The 25,437-nt window shown below is 41.0% G+C and overlaps 1 protein-coding gene and 1 long non-coding RNA gene across 2 annotated transcripts in view; one reads left to right on the forward strand and one right to left on the reverse strand.

Moving 5' to 3' along the window:
* The window catches only part of LOC136436980 (uncharacterized), a 157,308-nt gene that overhangs the window by 18,542 nt on the left and 113,329 nt on the right, over positions 1-25,437 (reverse strand). The window lies entirely within an intron of this gene.
* Positions 15,162-25,437, forward strand: part of LOC136437122 (cyclic nucleotide-binding domain-containing protein 2-like) — a 31,679-nt gene continuing 21,403 nt past the window's right edge. Inside the window, exons 1-2 of the mRNA XM_066431599.1 lie at positions 15,162-15,347; positions 20,624-20,831. Of these exons, the coding sequence (XP_066287696.1) occupies positions 15,253-15,347; positions 20,624-20,831 (303 nt within the window). The 5' untranslated portion in view covers positions 15,162-15,252. The remainder of the gene's footprint in view (positions 15,348-20,623; positions 20,832-25,437) is intronic.

A 25,437-nucleotide genomic window follows, 5' to 3' on the forward strand; every position in this document is an offset into this window, starting at 1 on the left:
TTCTATTTACGTGCTGTTAAGGGAGAAGTGTACATCGTGTCTGTCGACTACTAGATAGTGTGCTATTTTAAACGGACCATAATAGCACAACAATCAGTGCTGTGTCAATGCAAAATGATAACATGACACTTGTGATATGAATATTAATACGTCTGCTTGGCTTTTTTAGACGCCGGGCTATATGAATTCATGCTCAGGAATCATAACATTTGGGAAGTTAACCCATTGATTTAGGCTATTCATACACCAAAACAAATCTTTCATTTTGAACGTTAGAAAACTATACATGCTTTACTATCGCTCATTCTCATTTAAATGTACACATTTTGTAACTTACGTTACTGTTTGAAGTAAGACGTTTCTGACATTAAGATATGCCACTTGTAAGGTGCCAAATTGCCTTTTTTTTTAAACCAGGAAAGATTTAAGTCGTCATAAGAACTACAGTTTGGCACCTTACATATGGCAATGTCAGGAATGTCTTACTTCAAACGGTAACGGAAGTTACAGAATGTGTACATTTAAATGAGAACGAGCGTATGTACATATAGGGCGTTTCTCACTCAATTTAAGCCTTCATGGATCAGTCAATGGCTTATTCAGATCATGAGATTACATATACCAGAAGCTTAAAAGACACGTCACAGCTGGATTGCTGCATACTATTAGACCATGCTTTAAAGCCAGTGTTCTGGAGCTTCTTTGCTTGTTTGTAGGATATTGAAACAAAGATCTGAAAATAGTATTTTAGAAATTGATATAAGTTAAAGGCGCAACTGACACAAACACAATAAAATTTCGAGTGTATTCTACACTTAGTAAAAGCGCTGATAATTCAGGAAGTCAATTCAATAGCATATGATTAAGGTATCAACAATTTCACTTCTATCAAGTTATAGGTCAACTAGTTAACTATTTTACGACTGAGATTTCTAATCTCCAAGCAGATATTTTAGTATTCAAAGATCATAACGTTTTGCAGCTGCCACGTTTACTCCTATAACAAAGCAAACCCGGTTGATACTCAAACCGTTGCCATCTTTCACCCAAAATCTGATTGGAGATTAAAAGACGTCTAAACATTGAGTTTGCAGTCTGCTGGTCCGCGAAATTGTCTGCCTTCATATTTGTTTCAGCCAAAATCTATGCAAGTAGAAATACAGACTTATCAAGGGACAACAATCATGTATACGGCCTAACGGTCACTAAATATCAATTTGACCTTTAACACGGTTTGGCACATTGCAAATGACTCATTGTAAACATATAACCCACCGTTCCATGGAGAATGAAGATCTTTGAGTAACCAAACTTGGATTTATATGACTCCTGGCTTTATTGAGTAAAAGTACAGTTTAAAAGATAACAATATACAAAATACCCTTTTTTTCTCAATTTGTCTTATAATATTTTGGTCGTCAAATGGTCGCTCAACCGCGCTCACCTCAGAGGTGGAAATTAAGTATTAACAGTTCAGAATACAAAGAGTTCAGATTCATTTCATTTATTGAATTTTTCTACTTCTTATGTCTTACAAATGTTTTGATAACAGTTATCTATTCCTAAATAAGAAGATCTGTCCTGATAAATCCAACGTTAACAATACTGGCGAGCGTTTTGGCTGTACGACTTTATTCAGCGTAAACATAAAGAATACAACACGGGGTATCACCCGAGGTACCAGCCCGACCTCCAACGTCCGAATCCGGGATTCAAATTTTCGACGGCGGCGCAACCGGCGCGCTCGAAATACATTCTAAATATTTAATGGAAGCCCGTGTGATACAACTTAGAACCCCAAGTGATACGGAAAATTATCACACGGTCCGGAACACCCGTATCGAACGTTTTCGCGGCCCAGTTATGACATAAAACATGGTATACAACATGTTTGTGGTACAACATACCCTAAATACACAGCATTCCATGAGTGTTGGCAAAACAACACTGACATGTTGGCATTGCCCTACAGACCGTCAAGGTCAACGAGGCTCTTTTCCAAGGTCACTTGTTAACATCTTTATATCAGGTGACCTTCCCACACGGTAGGGGGTTTTCATAACAAACAACAATTTTAAAGAAAGAAATGGCGTCGTTTTTTAAGTTACTTGTTTTTAAAGCGTTATACAGCAGCAAAATACTTCGGCCGTCGAGTCTGAGATTTCTAAGGGCAGTCGTCATAGTCGCGTTGCGCAGTAGAGTGCAAAAAAATTGAATACAACTGTAGTCCCTACACTAAACCCTTGAAAACCCTTCTTTTTTCTTGAAAAATTTGGTCGATTTTGTTAACTTTAGGGCTTGATGGAACAGGTAGGGTCTAAGCTTTCCTAGTTCGGTCAAAATGTGTACGATTCAGTAGTTAAGTTGGCGTAAGGAGATATCTGGATGCTTTGTTTCACATACCCTGAGCGGATGGTTACAGCTTGGAAGTAGGTCAAAATTTAGGGTTTTTTTTTTCCTTCTGTCAGCTGTCCTGAGCGATCGAGTTGGTCAAATTTAGGGTTTCTTTGCATGATTCTGATTAAGTAGACAGTTGTAGTTTCTGGTGCATGCGAAGTTTTTGGGCTTGCAATGTCAGGGAGTACCTTTCTAATTCTTTGCCCTTGTTTCAGTGCATTAAAGCATAGCTTCCTATGCACGAGTCTGACTGTTTTATCTGCCCCTAACTATGGCCGTGCTGTTACACCGTACATACGTCGTGCGAAGGTCGCATAATGTGAGCATTCTTGGTATAGTTATAATGGATATGCAATAAAAAGTTAAGTGCCTTGTTACTGAAAAGAATGCCTTACAGTGTATCTATGGTTAGCTTTGTCACGGCATAATTGGAAATTATACAGTAACTACACTGCGCAATTTTTAAGAGTTCGGCCGATGCAAGCAGATCACCTCTCAATGTATCAACGGATTTTAAAGCAATAAATCCGCTCAATAATCTCAAAGCAGATATATCGGTGGCAAGGAAGTATCAAAAGATCAAACAAATGGCCGATCAGATACTATACTGGTTTTCCCTTCGGATACTGCCTTGCCACAGATAGATCTGCTTGGAGATTAACGCTCTAGTCTCTGACGATTTCAACATTATGGTTCATTAGTTGATCCTGTCCCTGTGGCGCAAGCGGTAACGCAACAACGCTGCTTCTACATCTGTATCAAATTCCGTGGATCCGAGTTCGATCCTAGGGGTCGACTCCAGCTCGGACATGTTCTAATGGATTGCATTCGTCATTTCGGATGGTGACGTAAAGCCGGCGGCCCCATGTATGAGGGAGCTAGAGACATTAGCCGTAAGCGTCTAAGCTCTGCACGTAAAAGAACCCGACACACTTATCGAGAAGAGTTGGGGTGACCCAGTGTGCTTAGCCAAAAACGCGAGCCGTAGCGAAGCCGCATTGTACTACCACTAGCTACTTGAAAAAGCATCATGCTTCACCCCAAATAAGGAAGCCTTAAGACATACGAAACGAAGACTTATTTCAAGACGCACGTTTGGCCGTGACAAGACCTTAACCCAGCGGGAGTCTCTCTGTCTCAATGCCTTAAACATGTCTCTTTACCTAGACGTGTGTGTCTATCACAATGAATACTCACACTTCTCTCTTGAAAAAAGCCATTGTTTTTAAACCTCCTGCACTGTTTAGTACACGTAGTAGACCTGCCTATTGCGGATATAGCCGATATTATAGTGTTTTATTAGCCTTTCAACTACCGTCATTCCGTGTATTTAAACTCTCGCGCCGTGCTTAACATTGTGTCTCATTTTCTACATGATGAATAGTTTGAATACAATAGTACCTGTTGTAAACGAAGATTTGGTATTTGATTTTTACGCGTACTTGCGTCATCACATGTTGAACTTTCTAACGGCTTGTTTGCCGAAATCACTGGTATAATTCAGTGCCCTTGACTTTACTTGTCGGTTGCACGTCACGTATACAATATCTCAATGTCAAATTATAATTAAATTTCGAAAAATTGCAGAGTCTTTATCAATAAGACTATTATCAACAGTTTCAGAAAATGTATGTATGAATGAATGAATGATAAAGAAAAATGAAGTTATGAAGTTATTTCAGACTGCTTTGGTGTACTGAATGTATTTTTGTCCGTTGACTACAATTTGATTCTGTAGATTATATTTTACGATTCACGTCACAATCACATTCGTTGTAGATCGTCGTACGTTTTTGATATCGTAAAATTTCCAAGCAGGCTGTAAAGCCCCCGTCACAAATCAAGAATTTAGCTCGGCCGACTCGTCGGCGAGCTCCAAATGGCGATTTTCGGGCGAAGTACGACCGACGTCCTGTCGATTCTACGGGCTTCGGGCGAATTTTCGGAGCTCGGCCGACGTTCGCGGGGCACTGGAAGCTGCGCTTAAATTCAGCGAGGCCTCGGCGACGATTTTTGAGCTCGCACAGCTCGTCAACAGTTTGCCCGTAGCTCGCCCGAGCAACGCCCAGCGCTCGGCCAATATTCGGGCGGGCATCCGAGGATTTTAGACCCGATTTTTGGTCGGTCGGAGGTCGCCCGAACTCTTCGGCCTCGTGCGAGCCTCGCACGGGCTTTGTACAATAACCGGACTACCGTCGTCAGTGTTCCGGCCGACTCATGAAAAGTAAGGCGTGCTTCGGGCGAGCGCTGTACTGGTGTCGATGGGAGCTTGGACGGGCTCCGGCCGAACTCCTTCTTGTTTATAGATAAAAGGTAACGACAGTTTGGTTTATAACATAAGATGATAAATGATACTGTCATATTAACTAATACTGATACATGTATCAACTTGTCAAAGAATGCTGCCAAACTTTTCTAATGAAATACAATTCAATTGCAAAGTTAGATTTTCATTGAAATTTTTGTATCATAAATAAAATGTGGAGACCGAAGACAATGCTTCCTGTGTTTTTTTTTTATTGGTTTGCATGTTTCAATTTATATATTAATGTAATGGGGTTTGACTTGACTTCCTGAGTTTTTCCTCCACAAAATGAGTAGTTGAAAGTCCACTGAGTCATTATAGATCTATGTTTGTCTGCCGAGGCACGCCCAGGCGTCGGTAGGGCGTCGATAGGCTTATCAACGGTCGGCCGAAGCTCGGACGGCGTTCGCCCGAGGTTCGGTCGATTTCCGTTTAGTGAAAATGTTTGGATCGGGGTTAAGCGACTGATCTGTTGACTTTGTGGCTCCTGCGCTAGTATTCGGATTGGTTTATGACAAAATTCCTGTTAAGGTTACTATTTTCAGTGTGCCCACCCACTTCACTCATGCCCTACAGATTTGCCACAACTCAGAAGCTAAAGTTGGTCCAAATTTGAGCTTGTTACCAGGTCAGTTGATTCTGACTTCGTCCTTGTCCAAGAGATGGTACCGTCTTATGTGGGATTTATGATAATCAGTGTTCGACGGACGTTGCCCGAGCCCGTTCAATTTCTGACGGGTCAGGTTTTCAGCGAAAAAATATGGTCGACGCTCGGGCGAATTTGAAATTCGGCGAGCTTCCAGCGATCTACAAAATCGGCCGATGCTCGCATGAATTGTGACGCCGGCTTTATAGAACCATGCAACCTTTGAACTAGATGTAAGATAGTATATTCTGTACCAAGTTTCAATGTAATTTGTACGACATTCTAGCTTGCAATTGTACGACGTAAGAAGCAAAGTATATACGTGTTACAACTTTCACTCTAGCTGGTAGACGTCATGGCGTTATTGTTATATGTATAAATGTTTGTTATCAAGTAGATCCTATACATTTTTTTATAGTGATGGGTTTACAATAGGGAATTGAGGGGGCTTCTGTGGGTATGCGCAGTCATGGATGAGTCGTACAGAATTCAGCTTTTTTCTGACTAAAAGTAGTCACGTTGAATAGTTACGTTTCGATGGTTGGTTTTATAATAGTCTCGCTGAGAGTGTTATGAAACTAGATCGTACGACCCTACCCCAGCATTGCTTACGCCTAACCACAATTATCATACGATTGTCGTACGATGGCAAATCGTGGCACTCTTGCGACAGACGTACGTCTAACGTACAGACGTCAGCTATCGTCTTACTGAACATACTTTCATCCTTGTTCGTGGTAGGTTTAGTCAAAGGACAAAAACATTATACATCTACCTGTACTACACTTGTGACAACAAAGAGAAAAGTAATACTCTCTAGCCAAGATTTAGCACGTAGCGTTCACGTCCAAGGCTAAAAAATACGTGACAAATCCTGACTGTAGTGCTGCTATGCTATGTCAACCGTCACGGTTGGTTTATAGGCCTCACGTTCAGGTTCAAAGCGGTGTAATATAACATTATTGCACGAACACAGCTGTGTTTTTAAAAGGCTTATCCTTTAACCTTTATCTTTTCTTGAAAAAAAGATTTGTCTGATTGAGCCAGCCTATTATAACAGTAGACCAACATATATTGTCGATCAAAATCAGTTTAGCTAAATAAGCGACTATGAATTAACTCGATGCCTTTCTATGTCTTTATTTCGTATTTCTTCTCATTGGGGTCGGTCTAGGTGAGGGTTCAGAAGGGAGGATGCGGTTCCTAACGCAACAATGACTTGCGGTCCCAAACGCAATAATGACTAGATATATTTATAGCCGCTAGGTGGCGCTGCGGCGACAAGTATGCGGTCCCAAATGTGGCTAAATTGTATCCCCCCTCGTCCCGGTTCTCTTAAATAGCTCTAGATAAAGTAACCACAGTCTGTAATCCCATGATTACACAATCATTAACTTGTCGTTAGACACTGCTGTCATTTAGCTGAGTTAATAAACCGGCAAACAAGTCAGATAACGCACTGTTGTTTACTGCGATAACCACCGGGTCGTTAATAGAGCGTGCAGGTCATTAATGGTTGACTAACCGGGTGCTAATGGCGATCTTTGACCCTTGAACGTTGATCATTCGGGTGAAATGGTTTCGATGGTAACAGACGAACCCAAATAAAAGCTCTAAGGGCTTTGGAAGACGTGAAAAATAGGGTAAATTCGAACGAAGAAGATGTAAATCACTATGCGTTTTTATATAAACGGTTATTGGCATATTTCACAAACTTTGTTATTTAATACATTAGCTCTAGTAAGGAAAGTATGAAAAATCATAGTATTGGTTGATCGTGGTGATTCGTGATTCCCGTGACAATAGTTGCCATGGCAACCTTGGAAAAACAAACAGAGTCCTCTCCGCTGATCATAACAAATGTGGTTTATGAAGTTTGTGAAACGTTGCGAGACAAAGATTGTTGTTCTGTTTCTTGTTATTATATAGCTCTATTTTTGAAGCAGGTAAAACGTTTACTCAATAAATATGACGGTTTTTACTCGTTGAATCTACATGTTGTCTAGCTACAGAAAGCGACTGCCTGGAAAGTTTGTGAAACGTTGCGAGACACTTTTTTCTTTGTTTCTTGTTAAACAAATACAAATCATAGCTGTATTCTCAAAGTGGACAAATTCAGTTTGCTAAATAAATCTCAGTTTCGCCTCGTTAAATCTACCTGTTGTCCAGCTAGAGAAAGGGACTGTCGCTAGATTGATTAATAACAGTAACCATGATAAATCCTATAATCCCAGCCTGTAGCGGAACTATGTACAGCTGACCGCATTACGCACCTTTTGTGCGCACTAATCTCAGTGTAACGCCGGTCGCCATGGCAACAATAAACTGACGACAGCTGACTCAACGTGATTGCTGATCATAGTTCATTTTTCATAAGAAATACAGTAATAACTGTTTATAGTGATTGTTTACTTGCTTACTCTACCCAACTTTCCTTCAGTTTGTTTGCCTGATTGATTCGGCACAAACATTGTCCGATGCAGTGCCTGCTATTCTTTCTGGTATTTTCTTTTTATTATTTGGAAAAAGTTTTTGTTCTATGCGCCCCAAATATCAAAAATCGTCAACTGCTTATAACTTAAAAAATTTTCCAGCTGGTAACAGATTCTATATGCTGCACATGTTGCAACTAATGTTTATCGTCGTCACATAGCAGGCAAATAGCAAGCACGACGAGCCCGTGAGTTTTTTAAGGACATTTTTTGTAGCAAGAAGGCCAGTGTCCTCTAGATCCCAGTGCGACTTTAGGGATCGGCCGATGTTCGCAGGTCACCGAACCTCTTATAATGTGACAGTGTAGATTTTGCAGGCGAAAAATCAGCTCGATTCTACAGCAGTTTTGAAATTCGGTGATCTTTTGGCGATCAATGAATCCTGCTGAAAGATCGTTAGCAGTTTGACACCAGTTGAACATACAGATATTATGTAAATTAAACGCTTGCAATTTCGGCCGTGCGTCTTTTTTCTGTCTGAATGAAGTTTACAGAATCGACAAAAGCTGTAACCTTTTAAGGGTCGACGTCATCACAATTTTCTAGTCACTTTAACCACATCAACTTTAACACATGGAAGCTCGATTCTAAAGCAGTTTTCAAATTCAGCAAACTCATGACGATCAGAAAATAAAGATGAAAGACCGGCGATGACAATGTGACGCCAGCTTAATCAACACACATAAATTACCCAAATTTGATGCCTTGCTATTAGGACCGCTTGTCTTTTTCTTGTGTATATGTAGGTCTAAAAAACTGAAAGGAACAGTGCCCCCCCCCCCCCACTCCCATAGAGTATAGGAGACATGCAGTGAAGCGAAGTAAATGAAGTTCACAGGTTCAGCAAAAGCTGCAACATTTTAAAGGTCATCACAGATTTCTTATTACTTTCGCCACATCAACTTTTATACGTGAAAAATAGCTCGATTCCACAGCAGTTTTGAAATTTCGCGAACTTATGGCGATCAACAAATTTAGATGAAAGTCCGGCGTTGGCAATGTGACTCCAGCCTAATTAACATACATAAATTATCCAAATTAGACACCTTGCTATTTGGGCCGTTCGTCTTTTTGTCTGTCAAAGCAAGTCTAGAACAGTGCCCCCCACAGAGTACAGGAGACAGTCAGTGAAAGCGAAGTAAGTGAAGCTTATAGTTTCAACAAAAGCTGGAACCTTTTCAAGGACATCACAATTTTCTTATTAATTTCGATTCATCAACTTCTATACAGAATTTACAGAACCTTTGAAATTCAGCGAACTTCTGGCGATCAGAAAAACTCAGATAAACAAGAGTTCCACGACCTCAAATCTCCATGAATAATTCTATTCATGCAAATGACTTGCACATGTGCATACTATATGCTTGGTCATGAACACCTTTATCTACCTTACATGTTGCAATATTGACAGTCCTATAATTTTCCAATTAGATGAATTATGGTATCTTGCATTGATTATGCAAATTTGGAATTTATTTGCATAATTGGTATCTGTTGATGCTCCACTTTCCATAAACTACATAGGTTACATGTATTTGAGTCTGATAATGGAAAACTCTGCAAATATAGATAATCCTCATTAGCTATACAAATTAAGTAACAATTAGCATAATTTGCACTTCATTATGTATATCTCTCTCTAAGCTACCTGCATACTAAGTATCATATTGACAGTCCTATTATTTTCCAATTAGATGAGATATGGTGTTTTTCATTAATTATGCAAATTAGGAATCTATTTGCATAATTGGTACCTGTTGATGATCCACTTTCCACAAACTACATATGTTACATGTATTTGAGTCTGATAATGGAAAACACTGTAAATATAGATTTTCCTCGTTAGATATGCAAATTAAGTCCCAATTAGCATAATTTGTACTTCATTTTGTACATCTCTATCTAAGCTACCTACATACTAAATATCATGGAAATCCGTTGTTCCTTTGTTCAGTTATTCTCCATAGAAGGTTTTCACAAAAACGCCCTTGCAGTTCCAGAGAAAGCTGCTAGGGGGCCCAAACCTACACCACTTCTTTATTACATCACAGGCTATCTGCCACCCAAAAATCAAGACCACAGCACGTCCAGGTCAAAAGATACAAAAATTGAAGTTCTGCTGCAGTACCAAGGTCACATACCAGGGGACCCAAAATCGACCTTGACCTTCGGCTTTACAACACCCGCCCAGATACCAAATATCATCGTAATCCATTCAGAGGTTCTTGAGTTATGCTGACTACAATAGTCCGGAAACACAAACACACACACACACAGACACACCAAAAACAATATCTCCATTTTTCATGGAGATAAAAAGTCTGGCGCTGGCAATGTGACGCCACCTTCATTAACAAACATGAATTATCCGAATCCAAGCAACGCCTTGCAATTCGGGCCGTTCGTCTTTTTTTCTATGCAAGTCTAGAATAGTGCCCCCCAGAGAGTATAGGAGACACTCAGTGAAAGCGTGAAGTAAATGAAGCTTACAGATTGAAAAAGCTGTAACCTTTTATAGGTCATCACAATTTTCCGATTATTTTCACCACATCAATTTCTATACGTGAAAAATTACCACGATTCTACAGTAGTTTTGAAATTCAGCGAACTTATGGCGATCAACAATTTCAATGGCAATATGACGCCAGCTTTATTAACATACATAAATTATCCAAATCAGACCCCTTGCTATTTGGGTCGTTCGTCTTTTTCTGTCTATAGAAGTCTAGAACAGTGCCCCCTACGGAGTATAGCAGACAGTCAGTGAAATCGAAGGAAATGAAGCTTACAGATTCAACAAAAGCTGGACCCTTTAACGGGACATCACAATTTTTTTACTATTTTAGATTAATCAACTTCTATACATAATTTACAGCAGTTTTGAAATTCAGCGAACTTATTGCGATCAGAAAAATTCAGATGAAAGTCTGGCGTTGGCAATGTGACGCCACCTTGATTAACCAACATGAATTATCCGAATCCAAGCAACGCCTTGTAATTCGGGCCGTTCGTCTTTTTTTCTATGCAAGTCTAGAATAGTTCCCCCCAGAGAGTATAAGAGACACTCAGTGAAAGCGTGAAGTAAATGAAGCTTACAGATTCAACAAAAGCTGTAACCTTTTATAGGTCATTACAATTTTCTGATTACTTTAACCACATCAACTTTGAATCTATACGTGAAAAATCAGCTCGATTCTACAGCAGTTTTGATATTGAGCGATCTTATGGCGATCAACAAATTCAATGGCAATGTGACGCCAGCTTAATTAATTAACATACAAAGATCACCCGAACTAAAGGCCTTGCTATTTGGGCTGTTCGTATTTTTTTTGTGCCTATGCAAGTCCAGAACCGTGCCCCCACAGAGTATAGGAGACAGTCAGTGAAAGCGAAGTTAATGAAGCTTATAAATCAAACAAAAGCTTGAACCTTTTACAGGACATCACAATTTTCTGAATTCTTTCATCACATCAACTTCTTTACGTGAAAATTTAGCTATATTCTACAGCAGTTTTGAAATTCAGCGAAGTTATGGCGATCAACAAATTCAATGGCAATATGACGCCAGCTTAATTAACATACATAAATCATCCAAAATAGACGCCTTGCTATTTGGGCCGTTCGTCTTTCTTTTTGTCTATGCAAGTCTAGAACAGCCCCCCCCCCCCCCACACACACACAGAGCATAGGAGACAGTCAGTGATTCAAAGCGAAGTAAATGAAGCTTTTAGATTCAACAAAAGCTGGAACCTTTTCAAGGACATCACAATTTTCTGATTTATTTCGATTCATCAACTTCTATACATAATTTACAGCAGTTTTGAAATTCAGCAAACTTCTGGCGATTAACAAATTACATGAAAGTCCGGCGTTGGCATTGCGACGTACGCCCTATTAACATGCATGGAATATCCGAATTTGATTGTAATTTGGGCCGTTCGTCTTTTTTTTTGTCTATGCAAGTCTAGAAAATTGAAAGGAATCGTCCCCCCCTCCCCCCATTGAGTATGCGAGAAAGTCAGTGAAACTGAAGTAAATAAAGATTAAACAAAAGCTGCAACCTTTTAAAGGTCATCACAATTTTCATATTATTCTCACCACATCAACTTCTATACGTGAAAATTTAGCTCAATTCTATAGCAGTTTTGACATTCAGCGAACTTATGGCGATTAACAAATTAAGATGAAAGTCTGGCGTTGGCAATGTGACGCCAGCTTAATTGTTATACATAAATTTCCGAATTAGACGCCTTGCTATTTGGGCCGTTCCTTCTTTTTTCTGGCTATGCAAGTCTACAACAGTGCCCCCCACAGAGTATAGGAAACAGTCAGTGAAAGGGAAGTAAGTGAAGCTTATAGTTTCAACAAAAGCTGGAACCTTTTCAAGGACATCACAATTTTCTTATTAATTTCGATTCATCAACTTCTATACATAATTTACAGAAGTTTTGAAATTCAGCGAACTTCTGGCGATCAGAAAAAATTCAGATAAAAGTCCGGCGTTGGCAATGTGACGCCACCTTGATTAACAAACATGAATTATCCGAATCCAAGCAACGCCTTGCAATTCGGGCCGTTCGTCTTTTTTTCTATGCAAGTCTAGAATAGTGCCCCCCATAGAGTATAAGAGACACTCAGTGAAAGCGTGAAGTAAATGAAGCTTACAGATTCAACAAAAGCTGTAACCTTTTATAGGTCATTACAATTTTCTGATTACTTACACCACATCAACTTCTATACGCGAAAATTCAGCTCGATTCTACAACGGGTTTTGAAATTCATCGAACTTATGGCGATCAATAAATTCAATGACAATGTGATGCCAGCTTAATTAACATACATAGATTACCCAAACTAAACGGCTTCCTATTTGGGCTGTTCGTCTTTTTTCTGTATATCCAAATGTGGAACAGTGCCCCCAACAGATTGTAGGAGACAGTCAGTGAAAGCGAAGTAAATGAAGCTTACAGATTCAACAAAAGATGGACCCTTTTACAGGACATCACATTTTCATGATTAATTTCACTACATTACCTTGTATATGTACAAACACGGGCACTGACAGAAAGCAAAGATGTCAAATGAGGCGAGAGAATCAGGAACATGGCAGTAATTTGTCGAGAGTTTTATTCCCTCCATTAACCCTAGCCTATCTAGACCCTGGGAAGGGGGGGGGGTGCCCGCGCCAACTTTGACATGGTATAAATAACTGCCAGACGACGTTTGGTCGGACTACTAAACTTGGTGACTTTTCCTAATATTTAGTATCAATTTCATGATTATATTATAAGTTTATCATTTTTCGTGTTGCTATTGTTTTTTGACAAGCATTTTATTCAAAATTCATTAATTTCGGTTTAAACAATGATGTTTCTAGCGTTTTCTACATTAGTTTTTCCTCATGTATAACAGTATATGTAATTCAATGTCACTTACATGATTCAATATTCATAAATTATGCTAATTTGACAATATTTAAACAGGAGAAACTGTATGGAGAGCACGTAGAGCTAGTAAGGTCGAGGTCGTAAACCACAACAGGCGGATGGATTTACTGGAAGAGAAGTCCGCCTCATCACCATGTACAAAATAGTCCACAACCAAATAAACATTTAAGCAGGTCACAGAGAGCAATTAAATCGTATAATTTTCCCTTTACAATCGCAAGGTGGCTAAGAAGTAAAGGAACCCAAAGTTGAAAAGTACATAGCCAGCCAGCAAAATTTAAAAAAAAAAAAATACAGGAGAATGTCTGGCATACTTCACCAAAAAGTATACGCTCATAATATAGGGTCAGGCGGTACTGAATCAAATATTTAGCGCAGTTTCTATTATAAAAAATAAGCGGTCTTTATACGTATTTTTGTATGTCTACCTTACATAATCTTAACGTGTATCCCTTTAGTTATGTATTCCTAAGGGGGGGGGGGATCCACCCTCATCGTAACAGCCAGTCGGAACTATTGCTCTATGTTTGTACGCTTGGACGGTGAAACGAACGTAAGGTCAGTTTTTCTCGCACTATCGGCCGGAGGCTTTTGGGACTTACTGCGGCTTTCAGGCTATTTTTGGATTTGGGTGGGCTCCCGGTGGACTTACGTTCGCACTTGAAATCAGTCTCGGAGAAAGAAAAAAGGAAGCTACACAGTGTCCAAACCATAATCATTTTGAGTTATTGTGGAAACATCGACAGGGCCCGCCTTCGCCTGGACCCAGGTTGATTTTAATTCGAATTTCCTTTAGTACTGTTTAGTTCTGGTGATATTCTCCCACTCAAGCCAACTGTTTTAACCAACATTTTCTTTGACGTCACAATCCGTCCATCACGCAGGAAAAGTACCGCCGCGGGTGGTATGTTTATCGGGCGCGACTTTTCACACAATGCATCCAATTATAGGTTGTCAGGACAGGTATTTTAACCCATTTGTTCAACGTACCGAAAACCTAACCTAAAAGAGGCTTTTAATAAAGTAACATCTCAGTGTGGGAAAGCCTATAGAACATACTCAAGCCGTCTACAATTAAACCCTCTGTTTTAAAGATGTTGCAGTGCCTCGTAATCCTTTAATGAACGAATAAATAAATGATAACATTCATTGTACGTTCCTACCCTATCAAGCTAAGTACAGACATCATCATCATCATGTGATGTGTATTGGCATGTCTGTATATAGTACCGACATGCCAATACAAAATTAGCCAAGAAGTAAAAATATCGTAAGGTCTTCTAATACTAATCTAAAACATAGGATCTAAAACTACTCTTAGACTAGAACAGAGGTTCGGTTTCTTCTTGTCTCTTGGCGATGTTAAAAATACAGGTTGAAATGGGTAGAACCAAGGAGTTTATATAGACTCCTTGGTAGAATAGAATGCTTCATACTATTTCTATACTTTTGCAACATGCTTACAGACAAGCTAAGAGTAGAGTACAGCGAGCGGCAGATTTTTTTTTAAAATTTGTTTGAGACCACGTCTGTTCATATTTTAACACAGATATATACTTTGCATATTAAGCCAGTTTCATACCCTACCATATCTTTCTGGATCGACCTTGCAAACCACGTGATTGTAATAGCCGTGTTTGTCACAAGAAGATTTACTGACTTTTAGGTTAATTAGCCAACTACAGTAGCCGGGCCACATGGTGAGTTGTTGTTATATAATTACTGTTGTTGCTGTGCCACGGTAACGACGGTGTGCTTACGGGCGGGACGATCACACATTTCACCGCCCACTTCGCTAGGGTAATCCGGTACGGCGAGGTCTCCTAATCTTTCGGCATCATATCAAGGTTCAGAGTATGAAGTTCACAGCTGTTGCGCGCACGTGCACGGACAGGTGTGGGTGCACCTGTTAATACAGCTGTGTGCCCACCTGTCTGGCTGTGCAGGTGTACGTTATATACTGACATGGCACACCTGCAGCTGCATGAGGACGTCGAGATGTGCTGGGACGACAAGTGGGAGAGGCGCCGGCAAAAGTACAACCTCCCACCGCTGTACATGTAAGTTGTGTACGATGCCCCTATAGGACAACCACGTGCTCGTATATAAAGTAGATCTTATGTCTATATTGGTAGAATTTAGAGTGCAAAATCATGTTTAGTCTTTCGTATAACTCAGTTAGGTTGACAACGGGTCATTCATCTGTGGATAGCTACGTTGTAGAATACCATTGACCAGGAAAATGTTATTTAGTTCCTGTCAAAAGATCTTTGTTTTCCAAAAACGTATTTAGTTCTTGCACAGGTTCTTTGATCCAACAAACTAATTTTGGCTCTTTTTTTTCCTCAATTTTTCTCGATCTTATTATTATCCCAGTAGAGGCCAAGCCATGTGTATCGTTAAACGTTGTACATTTTTCAAATTTTAATTCCACATTGAATGACTTTACATATAAAAGTGGTAGACTTAACACTTGTATTTGTTGTCTCAAAATTCAACGTACGAAAAATGATTTTGGACAACGCCACAGTATACTGAGACAAAAATGTGCAAACAATAATACCACCACCAAGCAGAAATGAACAAGCAAAACAGTGACCTGTCGCATTTCGAACCTAGCTGTCGGTTAACCTAGAAACCCGCAAGCATGCTTGAACTGTTGCTTGGATTTAGGTACTATAGAGATTATAGAAATATGAGAGTAGCTTGTTTGGAAATATACGGTGTCACAGAGAGGAAAATATCTCAACCGACGACAGTGTGAGCTCTAAAAGGACATTTTTGACAGCAATACGATCGGTGCTCTCTCAATCAATCAGTTCTGGAGATCGATCTATGCTCACAGGTCACCAAGGCCAACCAAGCGCAATAGTGTTATATTTCCAAGTAAAAAGAAAAGATACACTCGACTCTTTGAAATTCTGCGACCCTCTGGCGATCGACAAATTCTGACAAAGGTGTTTGATAGTAGGTAAATGGTAAGGACAACCTCAAGCCAACCGTACACACTTACGTCACATCTTCAGAAATGACGCTATCACCACAAATTCCCGTTTAGAACTTTATTCGAGCCCACATCCAGACTAGTTTCGCCTGTGTGGCTTTTTCGGTGATCTGGGTCGGAATCAAGGTCTCTGATAGTGTAACGTCTGCTTAGGGGACTTACGCTGTGTCTTTTTTTAAAGCAAAATGTGTGCAGGGCTTAACTCAAAACCATGCCACACATGTACAATTTACAGGCTAACATAGCTGCATTCTTTCTCTGTTTGCTAAGTTTAAAGACCACTTACGCGTGCAAACAAATAATGAACGAATGAAAGGCTATTATTGTACCATCGTGGCCCCATAGGGTAAAGTACAGTATTCATAGAGATGAACTTAAAATATATAGAGCAATAATAATACTAAACTAGCATCTATAAATTAGATGTATTGTTAGCGGTCGGATCTTATGAAGTGTGTATTACATGTACCTAAAAATGGAGGTTATTTTCTTGGCTTATGGACAGTGTGTCGCGTGTGTGTATGTGTGTGTGTGTGTGTGTGTGTGTGTGTGTGTGTGTGTGTGTGTGTGTGTGTGTGTGTGTGTGTGTGTGTATGTGTGTGTGTATCTTAATATCTGTTTGCTGTTCCTAACAATTGTGATCAGCATAACTTCAGATTGGATGGACTTGGCCTTGTGATGATATTTGGCATTCAAATAGGTCTTGGGAAGACGAAGGCAAGAGTCAAATCTGGGCGTCCTGGCTCATATTCATGGTACTGCAGCAGAAGTTCCGTTTTTGTTTCTTTCGTTCTGGATATGCTATGGTCTAGCTTTTGATATAATGATGGAAGTTTTGGGCCCCCTAGCAGCTTGTTCTAATTGTAGCAGTATTTCTCAGTGTTTAGTCTCAATCATTTCGAAGCACAGTGGTTTCATCCCTTTATTCAAGTCTCCTCTAGCTTTGTTTACTAGCCGTTGGGCACAAATTCTCGATTAAAAAGTAAAAACATATTATCAATCAGTGTCAAACGAAAAACAACAACAACAATGGAACATAACATGCTAAAACCGTCATGTGGTTGTGCTAAGCCAGCAGTGACGAATGGGTTTTGTAGTTTTCCGTTAAGTAACACGCTGGATATTTTGACAAATATCTTGAAAGAAATGTTTTTTACGGATTTTGCACGTTGCGTTTTTTTTGCTACTTTATAATCCTGGTTTTTTGCTCCACAAAGCATTGAGAGATTATCGACTAATGGACTCTTCTATTTTGTCGCTCGATATCTGCACATCCATAGTAACGTTAATACTTAGAGCTTTACTTTGATGCTGTAATCCTAGATTGAAACTGTTTTCGGAGTTGTTAGTGTATAGGTAAAACATGTAACAACGTTGCTATGGTCACATTTGTTGTAAGAGGGGTTTAAGACTCTTACAGCAAACTGAAAGTAACTTGGGACAGTCGTAAATGTGTCGTACGAAATTCAGCTTTCTTCAGTTGTCGAAGATACTTATTTGTCGACAATCGGTTGCTAAATGCATTCAAGCTCGCGTGGTTTTGATTCCGCGGTATGGAGAAAATGGAGTGTTTGTGGTGGTTTCAAGTTCATGTTTGAGACAATTGTAGACAAGGGAGTAGTAGGGCAAGAACATTCTTGGTGGCTTGAAGTTTGCTAGCCTCCGTTGCAGACTCTGAAGCGGCTTTTTGGGGGGCTAAATAATACACTTTTTGCAGCCACCCCGTAACTATCAGCCATCCTGTAACCATCAGCCGCCTAGAGTCTGCGTTATTACGGCATGTCAAAGCGAAATTAAAATCACGTTAGGGCGATTAACGCAGAGGTGCGAATTTCCTGCCTATGGTAGACCGCACAATAAGAACAGTATACACGCACCTCCCCCAGTCAGTGTGCTGTCACGCTTGTGGCAAAATAGTTTGCCATTTCTCATTAAAAACCCGTTTTTTAAGACTCAATCGAAGAAAGTCATCGAAGAAAACAAGGAAAAACGTAAACAAAACAAGAATTTCGCCCGTGCATTTCAGCCTCTACGTCATGATTTGCCGCGGTTCGCCTTAATTTCTGGCCGTATTCGACACAATTTTTATTTCTTCGAATATTTTTCCGTGAAAATTCTCCGTATGTACCGTAGATAAATCGTTATTTTCGCTAAGAATTCACATACGTCACGACGCTCGCTCGAGTCCCAACCTGCCCCGTCCAACAAGACGTAAACAAAACAAGAATTTTCGCCCGTGCATTTCAGCCTCTACGTCGTGATTTGCCGCGGTTCGCCTTTATTTCTGGCCGTATTCGACACAATATATATTCCTGTGAATATTTTTTCGTGAAAATTCTCCGTATTTACCGTAGATAAATCGTTATTTTCGCTATGAATTCACATAAGTCATGACGCTCGCTCGAGTCGCAACCCGTCCCGGGCCGTCCGCCATGTTTTTAAACTCATTGATATGCAAGGTTCTGAGCGCTGATTGGGCTGCGTCATAAAGACTGTGCTCTGATTGGTCGACAGCAAGATGTGACGTGACCACACGGGCGGGAATTTCCCTTTACACTTCGGGCGTTTCTTGTCAAAATAGATCGCATTTTGTGACGATTGAAGCAGTATTATAGCGACCTTCGTAACAAATTGATTTTGAAAAATTAACAAAGTTTTTTCTGATCACAACATTCAGTTACTAGTACTTTTCCTAGTCAATTAATTTTCGCGGTACGGTCAATCAATTTTCGCGGTACGGCCCTCCCCAAGTGGACGGCCTCTCAAGATCTCAGTCGCGGTCTGGCGGAAACACTGCTTCTAATAATCGAAGTTTGTCTTTAGGAACAGTAGAAATAGCAAACTATTTTGCCACAAGCGTGACAGCACACTGACTGGGGGAGGTGCGTGTGTACTGTTCTTATTGTGCGGTCTACCATAGGCAGGAAATTCGCACCTCTGCGTTAATCGCCCTAACGTGATTTTAATTTCGCTTTGACATGCCGTAATAACGCAGACTCTAGGCGGCTGATGGTTACAGGATGGCTGATAGTTACGGGGTGGCTGCAAAAAGTGTATTATTTAGCCCCCCAAAAAGCCGCTTCAGAGTCTGCAACGGAGGCTAGAAGTTTGCGGCAAAGAGCTTACCGCGAAAACAGCGAACATTTACGGTAAGTCATAGCCTCTAGGTTCTACTAGCCTCCGCGGGTCGCTGGGAAAATAGTAGAAATTGGCCAAATACTGAAATAGAGTCAATTGTATGAAGGGAGTCGGCTACGGAAAGAGGGTCTAATATTGCAACCCTAGGTCTGCGAATGTAACCCTCCATGGCCAAAGTCCCCCGGCAAATATTCTCCCTATATCCGGCGTTGTCAGTCTGGTAGAGACTACATAGCCTCGCCAAAACACAAGATCCACACAAATCGTGAGACGAAAGGAACAAGCCTATTTGCGAAGTTATCTTACGGCATCTTTACTGTCATTAAGGGATTAGAAGCTAAGGATAGGCCCATTAATCTCCGCATTGTTCTATAAGGCCTAACAGACGGGGTGTGAATGGGGGATTTGCGCCAAAAGACGTGTTCTAATGACCTAATCCCCACCCTTCAGTCAGTGATCAACTGATAACGTCCGGGCATTAGGTTACAAGAACCACGCCCGCCATTTTGATTTGGGCTCTTCCATTTACAAATGTGGGGAGGAGAGGGGTGCTACTGATAGTCTTCAGATTGAGATTGATATATCTCTCCCCAAATGACGCGGCGAAATCACATTTGGATTCAGATTCTGATTCTAAAGCAGGTACACGGTATGTTGCTGCCCTAAAGCGCTTTCTTTGTATCATACAATCAAATCCGTTCTTACTCAAACATGATGCATGCACAACTAATGTTACGTGGACTCAGCTGAAGCTTAATATACGAAGTGTGTGTTGTAGATTAACCTTTAAGTTAACCTGCTAAGATAACCATTTTGCACCAAAATGTATGTATCAGTTTCGGAAGGCCATAAGAAATGGCCGATTTTATCAACTTATTCCTACTTCTTCACAGCCCTTCTGTTTCTACAGACAAAAATGCAACGCTGCATTGCGTACATTTAGAATCACGAAAACACACACAGACACAAGAACACCAACAAAAATAAACGCACACACGGGCACACACTCGCGCACGCATACATACACACACGTACACACACATATACGTACAAAAAAAAACAGACATTCAAGGTAGAAATAGAAGGAAGGAAAGATGTTTAAGCGAAAAACATAACCCCAGGGATCGCGTGCACTCCCTATGTTATAGGAGTTTGCAGCTCAACTTATACATTTCCTTCCACCTTTAATACTAGGGAGAAGGTTCGGCGGCGATTGGCGACGCGATACGGTTACCGTCTTCGGGAGGACTCGGCCCCAGCCCCAGCCCCAGCCCCAACGCACCTCCCTCCTCTATCCCCCAGCGGACGGACCCTGTCCACAGCCACCTTGGAGGAAAAAACTGCCGTACCCGTTCAGCAACAGGTGGTTGAAGATGACGCCGACCCCGAGGATAAGGAGGAGGTGAGCAGTTCTGTTCTATTCCGCTAGATGGCGTTACAACATGCACCTGCTGACGTTACAGAAGAAGAACTTTATTGCACGACTATTGTAGCAGGTACAAAGTATGGCAGCAACAGTAAACATAGAACAAGACATGAGTATGGAATAAAACTATTCACTACAACAAAATGACTATCTTAGGTTTTACATGATTCAAGTTTTCTAATTTTAAGTATCATTATTTTTTCTAATAACAAAACAATCTTTGATACATTTGCCTATTTTAACACTGTATGAGCTGTTGCATCTAAATATATAGTCAAATATATCTGTGGCATTGAGTGTCTTAAAATCTGAAGTACTTGAATTGAGAAAGGTGAATAACTAATCGCGTAGAGCATCATATTTAGAGCATTCCATAATAAAGTGAAACTCATCTTCAATTCGATTAGGACAGAATGGGCAAAACCTTTGGTCGGGAGCTACATTAAAGTATCTACCTGTTACATCGCACAAAACAAACGTACCCTAAGCGTCCGTAAGGCAGTAACTAACACTAACTTATATTGCCGACAGACTTTGTCAAACATTTTCTTGACCTGTGTTTCTCAGTGACTTTGATAAAGCACAATTTCGGGCCCCTTTTCTAATCGACAATACGATCCATTGACTAATCCTCACATTCCCTTAGCGTTTCTTGGTCACCACAGGTGCGTTTGTTTGCCAATCACCTCCCAGGTTGTCTGGTGACCGGGCAGCGACGATATTGTCATTAATGATGCCCAAATATGCCCGACAGGGCTCGTTCGATAGTCACCTTGGTTACACAATAGACCTGGAACAGTCTGGGACAATGTGTGAAAGATTAGATAAAATATTCCAACTGTATTGCGTGGTAACGCGTTTCTCATCAAACTCCTTCAGAACAAAAGAAAAGCTTTGCTTTTTGACGTAGGAGCTAGTATCGTCTTGTCGTATTTTTATCGCTCAAACTGTATCCATTTCAGCAAAATGATATGTAAAAATAACGCTAAATGATTTAGGAGATATGATACATTTAAGATTTTGGGTTCACTTAGAGATGCCAAGGGTTCTGCCATCACTGATTCTACATGAGACGTAGTTTCGAACCTTGGAATTTTTTTGTTGTTGTTGAAATCTATCTTGAGAGTTACGATATTTTATGTACATGTAGGTATATCTTTTTATAGTCACAGCACGCACACAATACACACATAAACACGTGCACATACGTACACGCACGAACGAACGCACGCACGCACACAAACACACAAAGAGGGGATGTTTATCATATAGAACAACAGATACCCTTTTTTCGGAAGGTCTGAATAACGCAAATTATTTGTATTCTGTGTTTAGATATTATGGTGTTCATTATAAGCTCTAGTTCGACGGTTTAACCTTTACTGAACGCAACGCTTCCCCTACGGCTGACTAAGCTATGGTAGAGAGTGAGAGAGAGAGAGAGAGAGAGAGAGAGAGAGAGAGAGACAGAGAGAGAGAGAGAGAGAGAAAGAGAGAGAGGGGGGAGGGAGAGAGAGAGAGATAGAGAGGGGGAGGAGAGAGAGAAAGAGAGAGGGAGAGAGGGAGAGAGAGAGAGAGTTTTACGGCAACGGCCAAGCGACAACGTTAACGTTATTGTCTTCACTGAGCTATAGATTCAAAAATTAACTTCACTTTTTTGCTTGTATGTTAAGCACAAACCTTCAGAAAAACAAATCAGATGAGGTTGGCCCGGTATAGTAATGGCATAAACTTGTCAATAGATAAATATACCTGCTATCACAATGACTATGTTGTATCAGCTATTTTGAGCTTGTTTAACTTGTCAAGCTTGTGTGTGTTGGGTTCAGTTTATACATAACTCTTTGTGTCAGCTGTCTTGAAAGATACAATAGATAAGATCTCTTGCAAACTTGGTAAAATTAGACTATTGTTCGAACGTACTATCTAACATAGAACTAGTACTGATATGAAAAGCGCCTTTCAGAGCTTGATTGTTTCTTAACAAATACATTAATAATAGATTTTTAATCTCGCTGTCTGTCAAGTGTTTGACTTGGTTGATGGACCTAATTCAATTACATTGCCATACTAACCCCGACTCCCGTTGCCATGTCGTCAGCCGTTGCCATGCCAATCCCTGTGCCATGCAGACCCTTTCTGTCTGTTGCCATACCTACCCGTTGTCATTCAAGCTTTCCGTTGCCATGCCGACCTCTGTCGCTCATTGCCATACCGACACATCCATGTCGTGGCCATGCTGCAGGTCTTTGCCATGCCGATCCCTGTTACCCGTTGCCATGCCAACTCCCGCTTTCCGTAACCATGTCGACCCTTGCTGCCCGTTGCTATGATGACACTGCTTCCCGTTGCCATGCCAACCCCTGTTGCCTGTTGCTATGCTGACACTGCTTCCTGTTGCCATGCCAACCTCTGCTGCCAGTTAGCATGCTGACTCCCACAGTCCATTGTAAAGTTTCACTTTTATGGGCCACGGGTCAAAGGTGATTGAAAGTCGGTATCGGCCGCCATCCCTGTTCATTAAAATTTGACCACCTTGAAACACATTATGCAGACAAGTTAAGCTTACATCCGATTGTTTTTCTACGTAACGGGTCGGTCAAAAATATCTTACGATTGTCGTAAGATTTCTAGCAAACGGAGGGCAATATTGGGATGATCGTGCATCTGTTGTACAAAAGTAAGCTGTCTTGTTTTGTTGGATCCTTGTCTGATGTTGGCTCTGTCACAGCCTGCTTGAAAATTCTACGGCATCAATCTCGTATGGCGGCCTACGACCAATACAGGAGAAAATGTGCTACAACTAATCTCCAAGCAGATCTACACGGTGCCAAAAATCGTATATGCTAGCCAGAGAAGCTCCAGTCCGCACCGTAGCTTCTCTAGCTGACTGGAGCTTCTCTGGCTAGCATATACGATTTGTGGCACCGTGTAGATCTGCTTGGAGATTGTGCTACAACCATATTTGCTGCGTGTAACAATAGGCGAACCGTAGGTCCCTAGGTTGTGATTTATGACGCTTCACTCCTAACTCTTGTGCGTAAACATCCCCTGGGCGGTGTTGGCACAACAGTATGGTCGGCATGTAGAACAAGCTCAGACTAAACAACTAAACAGGAATATCTACAGACACCGCACGGTAAAGGGTATTATCATTTTAACCCCCTGAGTGTCAACGTGGCTGTTAACAATACAATAGGCATATCTACAGACACGACATGGTAAAGTATCTTATCATTTTAACCCCATGAGTGTTAACGTGGCTGTTAACGTTATAACATGAATATCTACAGACACGACACAGTTAAGGGTCTTATCATTTTAACCCCCTGAGTGTTAACGTGGTTTTTAGCGTTATAACACAATACACGTAAAGAAACGTAGATTCCGGTTAGACATCCTGGTAGTAAAATACGCAAGTTAACAGTTACTCAAGCTACGAAATAGAATTTGGAAACAGCCAGACGTTACTGACAGCATCCGCTGTCTTTCGTCAGTGACAGGACGAAAATTTGGATTCTCAAGGTTTTGAATTTAAAAAAAAAATCAGAATCGATACTTTCAAAACAATAAATTTACAAAGAATTGCCATTACATAACTTACGAAAAACTTTATTTGTTACTGTTTTAAAGGCGGTGTTTAGAAAATGACGTCAGCTCATTTTTAGGATATTTTCAAAGACAGTTCTTTGTTTCTTGTGTTTAGACGGGTGTTTCTTGTGTTCAGCGACCGGACGTGACACCGGGTCTATTTGACGTCCGTGCACGTCAGTGTCTGATGGAATCTTCCAAACGTCACGACGTATTTCTTTACACCCCTCACCTGGTAAACACCCCCTCCCCCTTTCACAAGCCCCCCTTTGTGAACCAGTATTAGCCCACCGTCGTTTCTTTGTGTGTAGTTTATTAAAACGTCGTCTGCGATTGTCACTACCTGTTAAATGGTCCTCCCTGGTTCAATATTACCGGTCTATTTACGGGCAAACGGGCGTGAAGTGTTCAAACAAGGCGGTAATTTGTTGGATTTGTGTTCGAGGCGCTAGGATGCACTCCTTGGCCTGTTGGCCTTTCGGCTGTCGCCCCGCCTAGCTCGGTGTTTAATTGGTTTGTGTGTGTGTATGTGCCGGGGCTAACGGAATACAAACACAGCCATTCGTGTAGAGACCTATGTTTGCATGCTGTTTATTGATCCGCATGGCGTCGGTCGGGACTGGTCGCGGTGTTGGTCGGAGCCGTGTGCACAGCTGCCCGTGGGAAGCTCTCCAGTCGTACGGTGGGATTTAACGAGCCGTGTTTATCCCCCCTCCCCCATACGGCTTTATCATGAGTGACTTAAAGAGAGTGTCTCAGGTCCTTGAAAGCCGAGTGGAACGAAGCCCACAGCCTGGATTACCGGGCATCCAAAAGAGGGAGTCTACGGGGTCTTCGCGGGCGGTCAGCTTTAGCTTGGGCCCGCCTGGCTCTCGTAGGGGCACCCAGACAAGTCTACGATCCAGGCTACGCTCCTACGACGAGTCCCGCGTCAACTTGGACCTATCAACTCGCATCACGGGCGGTGGAGTCAGGAAATATTCCCAAGAAC

This window comes from Branchiostoma lanceolatum, chromosome 6, assembly GCF_035083965.1.
Source record: "Branchiostoma lanceolatum isolate klBraLanc5 chromosome 6, klBraLanc5.hap2, whole genome shotgun sequence".
NCBI lineage: Eukaryota > Metazoa > Chordata > Leptocardii > Amphioxiformes > Branchiostomatidae > Branchiostoma > Branchiostoma lanceolatum.